Raw genomic sequence first — 14,660 nt, 5'->3', positions numbered from 1 at the left:
AACAGGGGAAGGTGCTTGAAAATGGGGAGTAGAGAACAGAACGCAGGCGTGCTTAAAGGTCAAAACGGGCGTTTTATGGGTGTGCATATTTAAAACAGCAGCGTCATGGACCACGTCACTGGGTTATTTTATAGTCAGAACTGCTCGCAAAATTGTGGTAGCAAACACCAACCCCAAGAATAGCGAGCAGTTCATACCCTGGTCGATGTACTCGATTAATCTAATAAATAGCGGACATGACGTAGGATGCGAGCGGCCAGGGGGCGTATTTTTCCAAAAATCGAACGCAAGTTTTGTTCGCTCGTTCAGACATAGAGGCGTGAACACACCGCAAGCAGCGAACGGTTCATTTGAATAGCCACCCCTAGTTTTAGAACGAACGACCGCAAATAGCGAGTGGCTCTGAATGAGGGCCTCAGACCGTTAAACTCGCACGCTATTACATTTGCGAGTTTAGGGATAAAATTGCACCTTCTAAATGTGCGAGAAGTTGCTGGTGTTATCCCGCAAAAATACTTGTACCCTATTACATCCCGCCCATAGTGTGTGTGTGCGTGTATATATATATATACACACATACACACATACATAAATGGAATAATGAGCATACAAGATTTTTTTTTTTTCTACACTTGTACTTTAAACTCTGCAGAGATGATTTTGCAGATACGTAAGATTCCTATAACACTATCTATGTATTATCAGCAGCACCTCCGTCTTCTCAGTATTTGTGTTTCCTGGGGATAACATTGTGGGTTTGTCACTTTCCTGTAAATTTGAGAAAGATTCACAGAAAGATGCAATTAATAAAAGCCTTCAAACCTCAACATGTATCACCACATTGTCTCCTAATGGTTTATGCTGCTCTGTGGTAAGGTAGATAAATATATGTATTTGCGGCTTATTCATCATTACCTAAATGGCCTGTTACACATGCTGAAACGCCAGTTATGCCATCAAGCAAAAACCATAAATCTTAAAATAATTTTTTTTTTTTTAAATGTGCATACAACCAAACTAATCCTGTTGCTAATGCATTTATCTATAATGTTCCTGCCACGTCCTCTCTCTCCTCACCCCCTTGTCAGCTGGAAGCTAAATGTAAGCAATGACAGGCCTCTGGAGAGTAGTAACCTGTGAGTCAGGATATAGCAGATCACATCACTTTCGCTTAGAAACATTTTATGCAGCCGGAAAACAAAAACACCTATTGAACAGACAGTTATTACGACAAGTAAAAGTTTCAGCTGAAGACTGCAGTACGTTGGTATATCATTACCTATATCCTATATCCTATGCAGGAACTAGTATTCTTTGTTAGTGTATAAACTTTTACCAGAAGCTGCAATGTGTGCTTTATTATGTGGCTTTCCGGTTATGTTATGTTTGTTCTACTTTCAGTCTTCTGCCTTACTCAGCTTTTCCTGTAGACCCACTTCCCTGAACTCCTCAAGCAAAGTGTGCACTGGCAGATCTGCGGGAAACTGGGCGTCCTGTATAGTGGGCGCCTCATAGAACTGACACGGGGAGATTCCACCACAGCACGTTCAGAGATGCGTGTTGGGATTTCACTGTGTAATTATAGCAAACAAAGACCAAACTTATTCCTAAATGATCTGGTGACAAAATACACACACACACACACACACACACACACACACACACACACACACACACACACACACACACACACACACTATATATATATATATATATACTGTATTTAGAATCATACATATACAGTATATGCACACACACATACACACACATATTTATATACACATACATATATATGCATACACAATACACACACATATATATATATATATATATATATGCACACACACATATGCATAGTAGCTGATGTACCCAGTTTCACCCGGGTTAACCATAGATATTTACTGTTTCCATCTAACCACTCCAGTAACACATTAATCCTTCACCTTTATAGTAATGCACCCCCTCCCTCACTGCTATAGTAAGACATTACCCTCCCTCACCTGTGTACTAACACATTCCACTCCCTCACCTTTATAGTAACACAGTATCTTCACCCGCCCATGTTGAAACACATTCGACATTCCCCACCTGTTTAAAAATACAATCCCTCCCTCACACCTGTAGTAACACATTACCCTCACTCACACATGTAGTAACTTATTCCCCTCCCTCACCTCTGGAGCAACACATTCCCCTCTCTCACCTCTGTAGTGACACATTACCCTCGCTCACCCCTGTAGTAACATATTCCCCTCCCTCACCCATGTTGCAACACATTCCCTTCCCTCACTTCTGTAGTAACACATTCCCCTCTCACTGCTGTTGTAACATATTCCTCCCCTCACCTGTATAGTAACACATTTTCTTCATTCACCTGTGTAGTTACACGTTCCCCTCCCATACCTCTATAGTAACACATTCCCCTCCCTCATCTGCGTTTTAAAACATTCCCCTTCTTACTGCTGTTGTAACACATTTTCCTCCCTCACCTGTATAGTAACACATTCCTTCCCTCACACCAGTACTTATGCTGCATACACACTGTCAGATTTTGTTAAAGATATGAACGATAACAATTGTAAAAATCGTTCATATCTTTGACATGTAGGGCATGCATCGACCAACGATGCGCGTTCTCGCATGTCAGATAACGATATCTGACATCGACTGTGTTTGCAGACATATTTGGATGATTTCATTCACTTTAATACTGTCAGAAATCGTTCATGAAATCGTTCAAATCGTTCATGAAATTGTTCAATCGTTCATCGTAATCGATGATCTGACAAATATGACCATGTGTATGCACCATAACACATTACCCTCCCTCACCTGTGTCCTAAGAGCTATGGAGGAATCCGTGAAAACACATTTTACCCCTTTGCAGTGCTGTCTGCCTCATAAGTCACGTCAAGATCAAATGGCTAGTGATGGCTCCAGAGGTGAGGCTGCAGCATACCCCAATATTCAAATAGGGAAGACACACCAACTGCCAGTGATGTTTGGCAACACCTGGGGTGACAGTTGGTGTTTGAATATTGAACTGTGCTACAGCCACAATTACACAGGCAGGCAGGACATTGCACAGGGGGAGGAAACATTATAGCCCTTTTCACCCCCTTAGGAGTCCATTTTCGAAAAAGACCTTATTAGTGGACACCAATGTCATGGAAGGGGTATGCAGTCGGGAAGCCGGCGGACCTAATCCCGACAGCCGGCTTCCCGACTGTCATATCCCGGCAAGCGTCTAAAGATAGGTGTCGATATGCCGACGCCTGTCATTAGACATACGCCGGGAGCCGGACGCCCGGCATCCCGATCAAAGGGACACCGGGCGCGGATAGCCGTGGGGGGTGGGATGGGTTAGGGTTCCTGGAGGGGGAGTTAGGGTTAGACACCCCCCGGGAGGTTAGATTTAGGCTAGGGGAAGGGGGGGTTAGCGTTAGGCACCCCCAGGGGGGGGACTTAGGGTTAGGCACCCCCCCGGGGGACTTAGGCTTAGGCGGCGGAGAAGGGGGGTTAGGTTTAGCAACTGGGGGGGAAGGTTAGGGTTAGGCACCCATAAGAGAGGGTTAGGGGTAGACATAGGTTAGTATATACTTACCTTTGGCGATCGGGATTTCCTCTGTCGGGATGCCGCTGTCGGGATTCCAACCGCCGGGCATGGGTCCGGCGGTAAATCATACCGATTCCATGGAAGGAATATACTCCCCGATTTTCATGTTTTCTGTTCCAGGGGTTTGGGCTGGGCGTTGATCAGTCAGTCAGGACATTTGATTATAAACTGCTTCACAGAAAGTGCTTTGTGATCAGGTGCATTGTCCTGGTGAAGAATGAAGCCATTTTTCCACAGTTGCGGCCGTTTCTTTCTGACTCTCTCAGTTTTTTCAAAACTTCCTTATAATAATGCTGGTTACCTGTTGTGCCTTCTGGAACCCATTCTTGCAAAATTACAAACTTGATATCGAAAAAAACAATGAGCATTGCTTTGAATTTTGACTTGTTCTGACGAGCTTTTTTCATTCTTGGTGATGACGGTGTTTTCCAGTGCATTGACTGTCTTTTGGTTTCAGGATCGTACTGGAAGATCCAGGTCTCATCACAAGTGATTACGAGACAGGCAGTCATTCCCATAGGCCGTAGTAAGCAGCTGAAAACATTCTGTTGGTGCTTTGTGCAATTTTACTAAAAATTTCAAAATGACGCGTTCTTCAACTTTTAAACTTAGCATTTTTTCGTCACTCTACAGAAAACACAACCAAATAAAATGGTGACTCACAATCAACTAAATGTCATAGAGTGTTGCTGCTTGTCATGCAGGTTCAGACAAGTTCAAGGTTATTACGTATGCAGTTAGAACGGGTTCTGACTGCTTTGTTTACTAGGTGGAATCACAGTCTCGTTATTTTATAGACATACCTTATATATATATATATATATATATATATTTTATATATATATATATATACATACACAGACACACATATATACTGTATATATATATATATATATATATATATATATACATATATCATACTCACCTACTCGTCCAGGAGACATGGTGCCCATCATGTATTTTCATATCACATGACATGTAAAAGAAAATATATAACCAAGGCGTTTCATCTTAGTAATACCTTCAGTATCACAATTGGTGCCTGGGAGTTACCTGACTCAGGTGATGAACTGGATTCAGCGGAGACCGGCTTGACTGGAATCATGGATGACGTTAATAGCTCTATTGCATAAGAATTGTGTAGCAGTGAGAACTGCCTTTGATGATAAATGACAGGAACTAGAAACTTGAAATGTTGGAGTGGGACCAGTAGGGAACTTGGAGGAACCGGACTGGGACCGGCAGGAAGGCTTGCTGAGCTGGATGGGGTACCAGTAGGTAGACTTGGTGCAGCTAGAAAGCCGTAAGGAGAATGATGGTAGCACGAGAGCTACTCGATGCGGCTGGGAAGCCGTATGGAGAATGATGGTAGCACGGGAGCTACTTGATGCGGCTGGGAAGCCATATGGAGAATGAGTAGATAACTGGACTCCAGGTATAATGGAGGACGACTGTAACTCCGGTTAGGACCGGAGGATAACTGGACTCCAGGTGTAATGGAGGATGGCTGGAACTCCGGTTAGGACCGGAGGGTAACTGGACTTCAGGTGTAATGGAGGACGACTGGATTATCACCGGATAGGACTGGCAGGTAAACTGGACTCCATGTAATTGGAGGATGGCTGATTCACTGGTGTGAACCAGTAGGATTTCCAAATGCGCCAGGTATAGCTATTGGCAGGACTGCTAGATGAACTGGTCTGGGAACCAGCAGGTTTTCTGGGTATGCTAGGTACTGCTGTTAGCAGGATTTCTGGATTTGCCAGGTATTGCTGTTAGCAGGACTTCTGGGTATGCCAGGTATTGCTGTAAGCAGGATATCTGGATTTGCCAGGTATTGCTGTTAGCAGGATATCTGGTCTGAAAACTAGCAGGTTTTCCAGATGCACCAGGGGTTGCTGCCAGCAGGAGCCTGGGATACACTAGTACACAGAGAAACAGCTATAGCACAATCTGTACACCACGGGAAGTAATGAGATGTTCAGGCACAGAATGCTATCAGAGGAGGATATATATACCCTGGGTCTGGCAGGAATTGGTGGATACGGTCAGGTGGTCTGGTAGTAGCACTCTGAGTGGTGGAGGGCACAACATGCAGAGGGACCAATCATCTCGGCAGTACTGAGAGTCAGAACTACACCTGCAATTTCAATCAAGGCTAGCAGTGTTCACAGACAGAGGAGGGCCCAGGTGAATAATCACTGTGGAAAGGAAAGCACAGTCCAAATGCACGCAGAGCCACGGAGCAGCTGGCAGATGTAAGTCTCAAGGCAAAAGGTAAAAGCTAGCCAGGGTTGTGACATTCAGGACTTCATCAGGGGGCAACCCATTAATAATCCACCACTGAGCTCCTCACTTCTGAAGGAACACTTTATTGGACTTCCTGCATTCAGGGTTCTCCATGTGCATGCACATAAACTGGGCACAATAGTGTGTCTCCTATAGTCTAATCTTAGCATACACTTTTACACGGAACATTATCTGAAATGATGCTTTTTGATCTATCGGGAAGTATAATAACACATCGCAATAAATATTCACTACTAAAAAAAATTATTTAAAAAAAACCTGGCTCACACTGTCAGATAAAAGATTTGCTTTCGCTCAAAGTTTTGCAAAGAAACCACATCATCCGTTACGTCTATCACATTCATTCTTCCATTATAAATATTAACTCATTACAGGTTTTGGTGTGAATAATGGCATGCCTGAGTACAGTAGTAAATGAGAGAGAATCATTACTTTGTGGTGGGTTTATCACATGCTGCTTACAAAGTGGTGGGTTTCGTTTTTGTTGGCGTTGATTTCACTCAGTTCAGGCAGAGGGTAGCGGGTTCAACACAGACTACAACTCACTGCAAGATAAAAAAAAAAACTTACCAGCGACTTGGTGTCAGTAGTGTCACATTTCTCCCTGTGCCTCAAACTAAACTACCACAAACGTCACAGAATCCCACAATCTCTTTAATCAAACTGTGGGCCTGATTCAGATTAGTATGTTATTCCGATGTTCAAGTAGGTGAGTGACTATCGGTGGTCTGCACAGGCGTCACAGCCGCAATGTTTGTGTTTCTGGCAGTTCCGGCGTTCCTGTACGCAGATAACATGGTTCCAGCATCTCAATGCTGCACACCGATAGACTCACTCTAGTCGATGTTTGACTGACCTGCATCCGATGCTGGGTATGTGTACGCAGTTGGGGACAGCTTTGAAGGCTCCGGTGGGCAACTCAGTACTAGTTTCTGCGGCTGTTGCAGTAGCATATTTCCGCACATCCACAGCTGCAAAAATCGCAGCTGCGGCAGAAATAGTGCACAACTCTGTAGAAATGTATTGTGCCCCCCTCCCTACAAACCGATATATTCTGCTTTCCCAATTTCTAATGTCTCCTAGTCCCTCTACTGACACATTTTTGCTCCTAATGTGTCTATATGTTACATTTCGAAGAGCTCTTCAGAAACATAAGTGCGTATCTTGTGTTTATACAAAAGTCAATTATTTTGCTTGACTCTAAGGGGTCTATTTATCAAAAATTGCTGCATAGCCCTGAAAATTCAGACCTAGCTGGTGTAACAGTGCATGCACTACAAATAACATTGCAATGGATGATCCCTCTCCGGCTTGGTGGCGCCCATAGGTGAAAGTGGGCTAATGTCATTTTCAGATAGCATATGCTAACGGAGGCGAGCTTAAAACAAAATTTTTGTACTTGCTAAATAGCCCTTTAACACCGTCCCCATAGAAACCTCTGCTGCAAACGTTGTTGCTCGCAAAATATCTCCGCCATCTCCTGCTTCGCTTACTTGTTATATAGGGCTGTTGCTTAATCCTGCTTGTTGTAAGGACAGAGGGTCTCATTCAGACCCAGTCACAAGCGCTGATGCGCTCGCAACCGGGTCGATGGTCCCCACAGAGCATGTGCGAGAACCGGCTAGCGACGGGCGCTCCAACGCTAGGGGTCTCGTAGCAGACGGGGCGAGCTGTCAGTGTTGAGTGACAGCTCGCCCCGTTTGCTAGGCAGGCCGGGGGCGTGCCCGGCCAAACGGAGACGTTCCAGTCGGAACGCTTGCTGTTTGGGGGCGGCCCCACTGACATCATTGATGATGTTAGTGGGAAACTTCCTGCTCAAACAGAGCAGGAAGTTCCCTGGGGCTTACGAGAGCCCAGACCCAACCTTAGGGTCTGGTCATAAAACCCGATGATCGCGATGTTGATGACCATCGCGACCATCACCCTGGTCGGTCGCTAGAGCTGTGGGTGGTAACCCAAAGCCTAGCGATCGACCAGAAGGCGGCACTTTAAAAAGTAAGTGGCCGCCCTCATTCAGAGCGATCGCTTGCATCAAGCGATCGACTCTGAATGAGGTCCTGATTGTCTTTGATAAATTGGCCCCTAAATCTGGCCCTGAGTGTGTGATGTATATGACTTTTCTGACCCGTGAACATTATTGGGTAAATTTTATACACTAATACTAATAGAAAATCTGTCCTCCAAGATATACATTTGAAGAATGCCCCCCCCCCCCCCCCACATCGCTAGCACCCAGTAAGATCTGTCTCGCTAATGACCACAATGTTCAGTTTTTATGCCACAGAACAACTTTCAGTTTCAGCTCTTTCAACCCACGGGTGTATTGAGATATTTCTTTTAGTGAGATCCTTCCCTCTCTACTCAGGACTCATAATATTTTCATCCCCATCTCCACCCATTTCCAGCCTGACTCCTCCCTAAGTTTTCATGAAATACAAACCTGGGTTCCTGCAGAATTACCCAGCCTCCATGAGTGCATTCCGACAATAGTAGGAGAGAAGAGGACAGGGCACACATTCATAGCAATGGCACTCAGCTCAATTATTGTATTTTGTGTCTGAGGGATTTGTATGCTTTTGTTTTAAAATTTTGTTATTTTGACAGGGATCGATGTGAATGCGCTTCTTAGGGATGGCCATTGGTATGGTTACCATTGATGGCAATATAGCAAGTGGCCATCAATGGTTATCCAACTATGCAATGGATGACCATCGATGGTTTCACCAACCGATGGTCATCCCAGTTCTTTGACTGACTGACCCGTGGGCCAATCTAAAACCTGGGGACAGAGCTTCATTGGCGGAACTATCCTCCGTGTCTTTGCACCTTGTAAAAGAAACATTTGATTATGCTATGCTATCGATAGAGGGAAACCATCTGGTTCTCCCACCATCGATGGTAAAAGCATTCAACATCGGCCATAAACCATTGATGGTAGATGGCCACACCTAGCGCTACTATTTATGTAAAGGTTTGGTAGTACCGTGCAAATAAACAATAGTAATGATAATCCTCTTCGTGTGAAAGGGGTGCAATGCCACTGTCCATGACGGGGGCAGAGAGAACAGGGAGATGGCGAATGGATTTTACGAAGCGAAACGGAAAGCTGAGCTTCCCATGCTTCTATGAATTGCTCTCCAAATACTAGTGTATGGGGAGGTTATAGCTGCACTAACCAGGGGAACCGCTGGAGATTTCTCCATAGTCACCCCATCTACGAACAGGACAAAGCAGTGAAATGCCCTATTATCACTGATAAACAGACCCCTAAATTGTTATTTGTGAAGTGACACAGGTGAGATACTGCTGACTGCAGATCCATTGGACAAGGCAGGAAATTACATTGGCACAGGGGTCTTGGCTACAGCATGTAGTTGATATACCGATGGCCGGGAAGCCATCTGTCTAAATCCCGGCGTCTAAATCCCGACACGGGACTAAATAACGACGCCCGTGTAGATCCCGACGCCAGAATCTCGACAGACGGCTTCCCAACTAAGGTAAGCCGGCCCGTCTTAGCTTTTAGCCGCATGGGGGTTAGGCACCCGAGGAGGGTTAGGCTGTGGGGAGGGGGGGTTAGGCATCTCTGGGGTATAGGTTAGTTTTAAGTACCCCCCATGGAGGGATAGGATTAGGGTGCGGGAGGGGGGTTAGGCACCTCTAGGGGAGTGTTAGGCAACCCCCGGGGAGGTCAGGGATAGGCACCACTAAGGGAGGGTTAGGGTTGGGGGGGGGGAGGGGTTAGGGTTAGTGTACTTACCTGCCGCTGTTGGAATCTCTTAGCATCGGATTCTGGCGTCGGTATTTCACCCGGCGGCTACTCAGCCATCAGGATTTCATACCCAACCCCTTGGCTATGCCTGAATGTGTCACTACTGACTGGCTCATCATTATCATCATTGATCAATTAAACACGTGCCCGTTGCACTGCAGTGGGAGAGGGGTAGTGCTGTGGGGGTGAGTGCGAGACAAAATAAATTATTGTGGCCGCATAACTGTAGGCGGTGGTCGTGGGGGGTGGAGGCTTTGCGGCTGCTGGTACTGCTGTGAAGTGGGTAGGGTGTTAGCTAGAAAGGTGTGTGTTTAGATGGGGGAGATTTCCCTGACTGCCCCCTGGATCTGCCGCTGACCGGGGTGTAAGGTTGCTGCCTTGTGGCGCCTGTATTTGGTTTCATTGAATGGAGTCTTCTTTGAGCAAAGACATGGGAATGAGCACACAGCGATACTTTGCTAAATGTTTGAGATCATTTATCCGGAATTCATAAAGAAATAAAATAATGCCCGCTGGTTTGTGATAATGGGGCATATGTATCAAAGCTTGATGTGAGATAAAATTGTGAGATATATATCACCAACCAATCAGCTTCGGACTTACATTTTGCAGGCTGTGTTTAAGAAATGATAGTTTGGAGCTGATTGGTTGGTGATAGATATTTCACAATTTTATCTCACATCAAGCTTTGATACATATGCCCCAATGTCATAGACACAGAGCTGCTGTGGGTTTAATAAGAATGGAAATGCCTGTTGTTAGAAAATCTTAGGTATGGTGTCTTATCTAGAAATCTGGAAACCTCTGCATCACATGCGATATAAAGTTGCCTTTTAAATGTCTAATAAGTAAATTAGCTATCGCTGTACTTCTATACATCAGATGTGCCAAATTACTATGCGCCTGATTCGCTACGGATCGCAACTGCGATTGCAATAGCGATTACGCATGCAGACTGACTGCGATAGTATGCTAATTCCACTGCGATCGCTATGCCGTTGCAGCACTACATAAGGACGCCCACTTTACCTTACACACATCTGTAATACTTAGCAAGACTGCGAAACCATCGGTAACATTGAGTATCATCGCAGCCTCACGCACACTTGCACAAGCTCTGACCTTACTCAGGAATTGCTAACCACATCGCACGCACTGAGTACTTGAGCTGCGTATGTTATTGCAGTGGATAATTTATGCACGCCCCTGCAACGGTGTTTGAACGCACTGGCACGCCTGCGTTCCGCCGACCACCCCCTCGTCAACACCCACAAACGGCCCTTCCTATCAATCACTCTGCGATGGGTCTGCGCAGTAACTGTGCTCGCAGTCCCGTTCGCAGTGGCCAGTTCGCGCATTGAGATGTATGCGCAGAAGGTAACAATCGTCCAATTGCGTGCGGAATCGCAGTTACGATCCTTGATGAATTAGCCCCTATTAGTCTAACTATCCAGATTGTAGCACTTATTTTTTTAAATGGAGGTGTAGCCCCATAGCAACCAATCACATTACAGCTATCATTTTCTAGACCGTGATAGATAAATGGAAGTTAAAGTCTGGTTGGTTGCTATGGGTAACACCTCGGCTTTTCCTTTTTAGTATAGCTATTCCAAAATGTTGTTTTCTTTTACATATGTAAGTAAATCATTTCTTTAACTAGTTTTTCCTGATTTTTTTTAATTTCTCCTTTAGGTTTATTTTGCGGAAACTATAATCCCAAAACCCATTAGTACACTAGGGAAAAATAACCAAACATTAAGCAAAGACAAATATCATTTCAATAATAATGGAATAAACCAACGGATATTAAAAAGATACAATCGCACCAAACGATCTACGCCCGTCTGTAAGAATACCGAAATTTTCTTCTATGCTGAAGGTGCCAAACGTTGCTGCAAAAAGTGCCCAGAAGGTAAGATCAGTAAATCTGTTTAGATATTTAAACAGAATCGCTTAATCAGCAAGTATAATCTTAGCCAAGAACAGACAGCTTTTGTAGTGAGATTCAAAGCAATACAGTTAAATAAATCTGATACAGGTGAGTGAAGAGGGTATTGTTGGTATGTAATATCGCTTTCACCCTGCCAGCAATAACCCGGGTTATTTTGTGTGAACGAGCAGCAACCTGGGTTACTGTGCAGTGTTAAAGGGCCCAGTTGAAATAACCTGGGTAACGAGCAGGATTGAACCCAGGTTCAACCCGGCTTGCACTGCTGTGTGAACGGGTAACTCGGGTCGATGCGACCAGGGTACCGTTGACAGCATAGGAAGAGCCGGTATTTGGAGATAATCTAATCTTCAAGTGCCGGCTCGGTACGTGATGGCAGTGACATCATCGACACAGCAATAAGCCGGGTCGGGCCGCCAGTCTGAAAGGGGTCTCACCTGGGTCGCTCCCGGGATGGACCAGTGTTCAAAATCCTGGGTTCGACTCGTGATATTGGATGTGAAAGGGGTATAATATATAGGGTTTCCATAGTAATGTGAAAAATCAACAAAAACGGCAATAGTTTTGCTACAATCTTGATTTAAAATGATATCAAACAACCCTCTGGATTAGCCTACGAAGCAGCGAACTGTAGAGATGTATCAAACCTTAGAGAGAGATAAAATGGGGAAGTTGCTCATAGCAACCAATCAGCTTCTATCTGTCATTTTATAGACTATTCGACTGTGCTAGATAAATTATAGCTAGCTGATTTGATGTAATTCAGGGTCACTCACTGGTGTGTAATGTTATGTAATTCAGGGTCACTCACTGGTGTGTAATGTTATGTAATTCAGGGTCACTCACTAGGGACCTATTCATCATCACTTAATTTTCACAAAAGCAGGTGAAAAAGTACATTTTCATCTGCAATTGTAAAAATGAAGTGTTCGGGCCATTCAAAGCTGGAGATATCACAGATATCTCGTACTTACCTTCCTCTCCCGGAATAGCCCGCTGTCCCCATACACTAGTATCACAGATATCTCCAACTTACCTTCCTCTCCCGGAATGGCCTGCTGTCCCCATACACTAGTATCAGAGATATCTCTTACTTACCTTCCTCTCCCGGAATGGCCCGCTGTCCCCATACACTAGTATCACAGATATCTCCTACTTACCTTCCTCTCCCGGAATGGCCCGCTGTCCCCATACACTAGTATCACAGATATCTCCTACTTACCTTCCTCTCCCGGAATGGCCCGCTGTCCCCATACACTAGTATCACAGATATCTCCTACTTACCTTCCTCTCCCGGAATGGCCCGCTGTTCCCATACACTAGTATCGCAGATATCTCCTACTTACCTTCCTCTCCTGGAATGGCCCACTGTCCCCATACACTAGTATCACAGATATCTCCTACTTACCTTCCTCTCCTGGAATGGCCTGCTGTCCCCATACACTAGTATTACAGATATCTCCTACTTACCTTCCTCTGGCAGAATGGCCCGCTGTCCCCATACACTAGTATCACAGATATATCCTACTTACCTTCCTCTGGAGGAATGGCCCACTGTTCCCATACACTAGTATCACAGATATCTCCTACTTACCTTCCTCTGGCGGATTGGCCCGCTGTCCCTATACTCTAGTATCACATATATCTCCTACTTACCTTCCTCTGACGGAATGGCCCGCTGTCTCCATACACTAGTATCACAGATATTTCCTGCTTACCTTCCTCTCCCAGAATGGCCCACTGTCCCCATACACTAGTATCACAGGTATCTCCTACTTACCTTCCTCTGGCAGAATGGCCCGCTGTCCCCATACACTAGTATCACAGATATATCCTACTTACCTTCCTCTGGAGGAATGGCCCGCTGTTCCCATACACTAGTATCACAGATATCTCCTACTTACCTTCCTCTGGCGGATTGGCCCGCTGTCCCTATACTCTAGTATCACATATATCTCCTACTTACCTTCTTCTGGAGGAATGGCCCGCTGTCCCCATACACTAGTATCACAGATATCTTCTACTTACCTTCCTCTGGAGGAATGACCCGCTGTTCCCATACACTAGTATCACAGATATCTCTTGCTTACCTCTCTCTGGCGGAATGGCCCGCTGTTCCCATATACTAGTATCACAGATATCTCCTACTTACCTTCCTCTGGCGGAATGACCCGCTGTCCCCATACACTAGTATCACAGATATCTCCTACTTACCTTCCTCTGGTGGATTGGCCTGCTGTCCCTATACTCTAGTATGGGGACAGTATTCATCAAGCTCCGAAATATAATATTTTTGGGTCTTGACTGTGGGAACATTCGTCATCTTCAGATGGCGAATGCTCCTGCTCCAGGATCGCAACCCGCTCCTTCCCTATAGGAAGGAGGTCCGGGTTGCAATGAGGGATCCTTTTGGATCCCTCCATCCCTGTCCGGTTCCTTCCGCCGGACGTCTGGGCTCTTGTGCGCATGTGTGATCTGTAGGTCATGCATACGCAGTCCCGTCACTGCTCCAAAAAGGAGTAGTGAACCCGCTCGCGAGGACAGCTGATTTCACATGATGAATTGCTCCAGCGGACCCCGATAATTAACATCATGAATAGGCCCCCATAGTGTGTAGAATAGATTACAGGTTCTCAAACTCTGTCCTCAGGACCCCAAACAGTGCATGTTTTCCAGGTACACCTGTGGATCTTTTAAAATGTGTCAGTGAGTAATGAGTACACCTGTGCACCTGCTGGGTGACCTGCAAAACGTGAACTATGTGGGGTCCTGAGGACCGAGTTTGAGAAGCACTGAAATAGATTACTCCCTTAATTACACTTACCTGTAGTCATCGGTGCTCCAGTGATGTCCTCCGTGGCTCCGGTCAGCTGACATCCCATACTGCACTAGGACCTGGTCAGGTGACGACCGGGCACCAGTGCAGGCTCGGAGACCAGTTGATCGGAGGGGAGACATCTCCGGAGCCCCAACCACCGGTCCCTGGACTCAGGTAAGTTTTTTTTTATTACTTT

General features: G+C 45.4%; 2 protein-coding genes across 2 annotated transcripts in view; one reads left to right on the top strand and one right to left on the bottom strand.

Moving 5' to 3' along the window:
• LOC148505782 (lamina-associated polypeptide 2-like) overlaps positions 1–9,712 on the bottom strand; it is a 29,936-nt gene extending 20,224 nt beyond the window's left edge. The window contains exons 1-2 of the mRNA XM_088447768.1: positions 9,687–9,712; positions 8,687–8,752 (exon numbers count right to left, since the gene is read on the bottom strand). Coding sequence (XP_088303894.1) covers positions 8,687–8,752; positions 9,687–9,712 — 92 coding nt within the window. The remainder of the gene's footprint in view (positions 1–8,686; positions 8,753–9,686) is intronic.
• TNFRSF25 (TNF receptor superfamily member 25) overlaps positions 1–14,660 on the top strand; it is a 103,639-nt gene that overhangs the window by 22,491 nt on the left and 66,488 nt on the right. The window contains exon 2 of the mRNA XM_088447769.1: positions 11,391–11,610. Coding sequence (XP_088303895.1) covers positions 11,391–11,610 — 220 coding nt within the window. The remainder of the gene's footprint in view (positions 1–11,390; positions 11,611–14,660) is intronic.

The sequence above is a fragment of the Taudactylus pleione genome, unplaced genomic scaffold (genome assembly GCF_031769625.1).
Source record: "Taudactylus pleione unplaced genomic scaffold, aTauple2 ptg000437l, whole genome shotgun sequence".
NCBI classification, from domain to species: Eukaryota; Metazoa; Chordata; class Amphibia; order Anura; family Myobatrachidae; genus Taudactylus; species Taudactylus pleione.
Note: the sequence above shows the minus strand (reverse complement) of the source record. Positions and strands in the feature narration are given on the sequence as shown.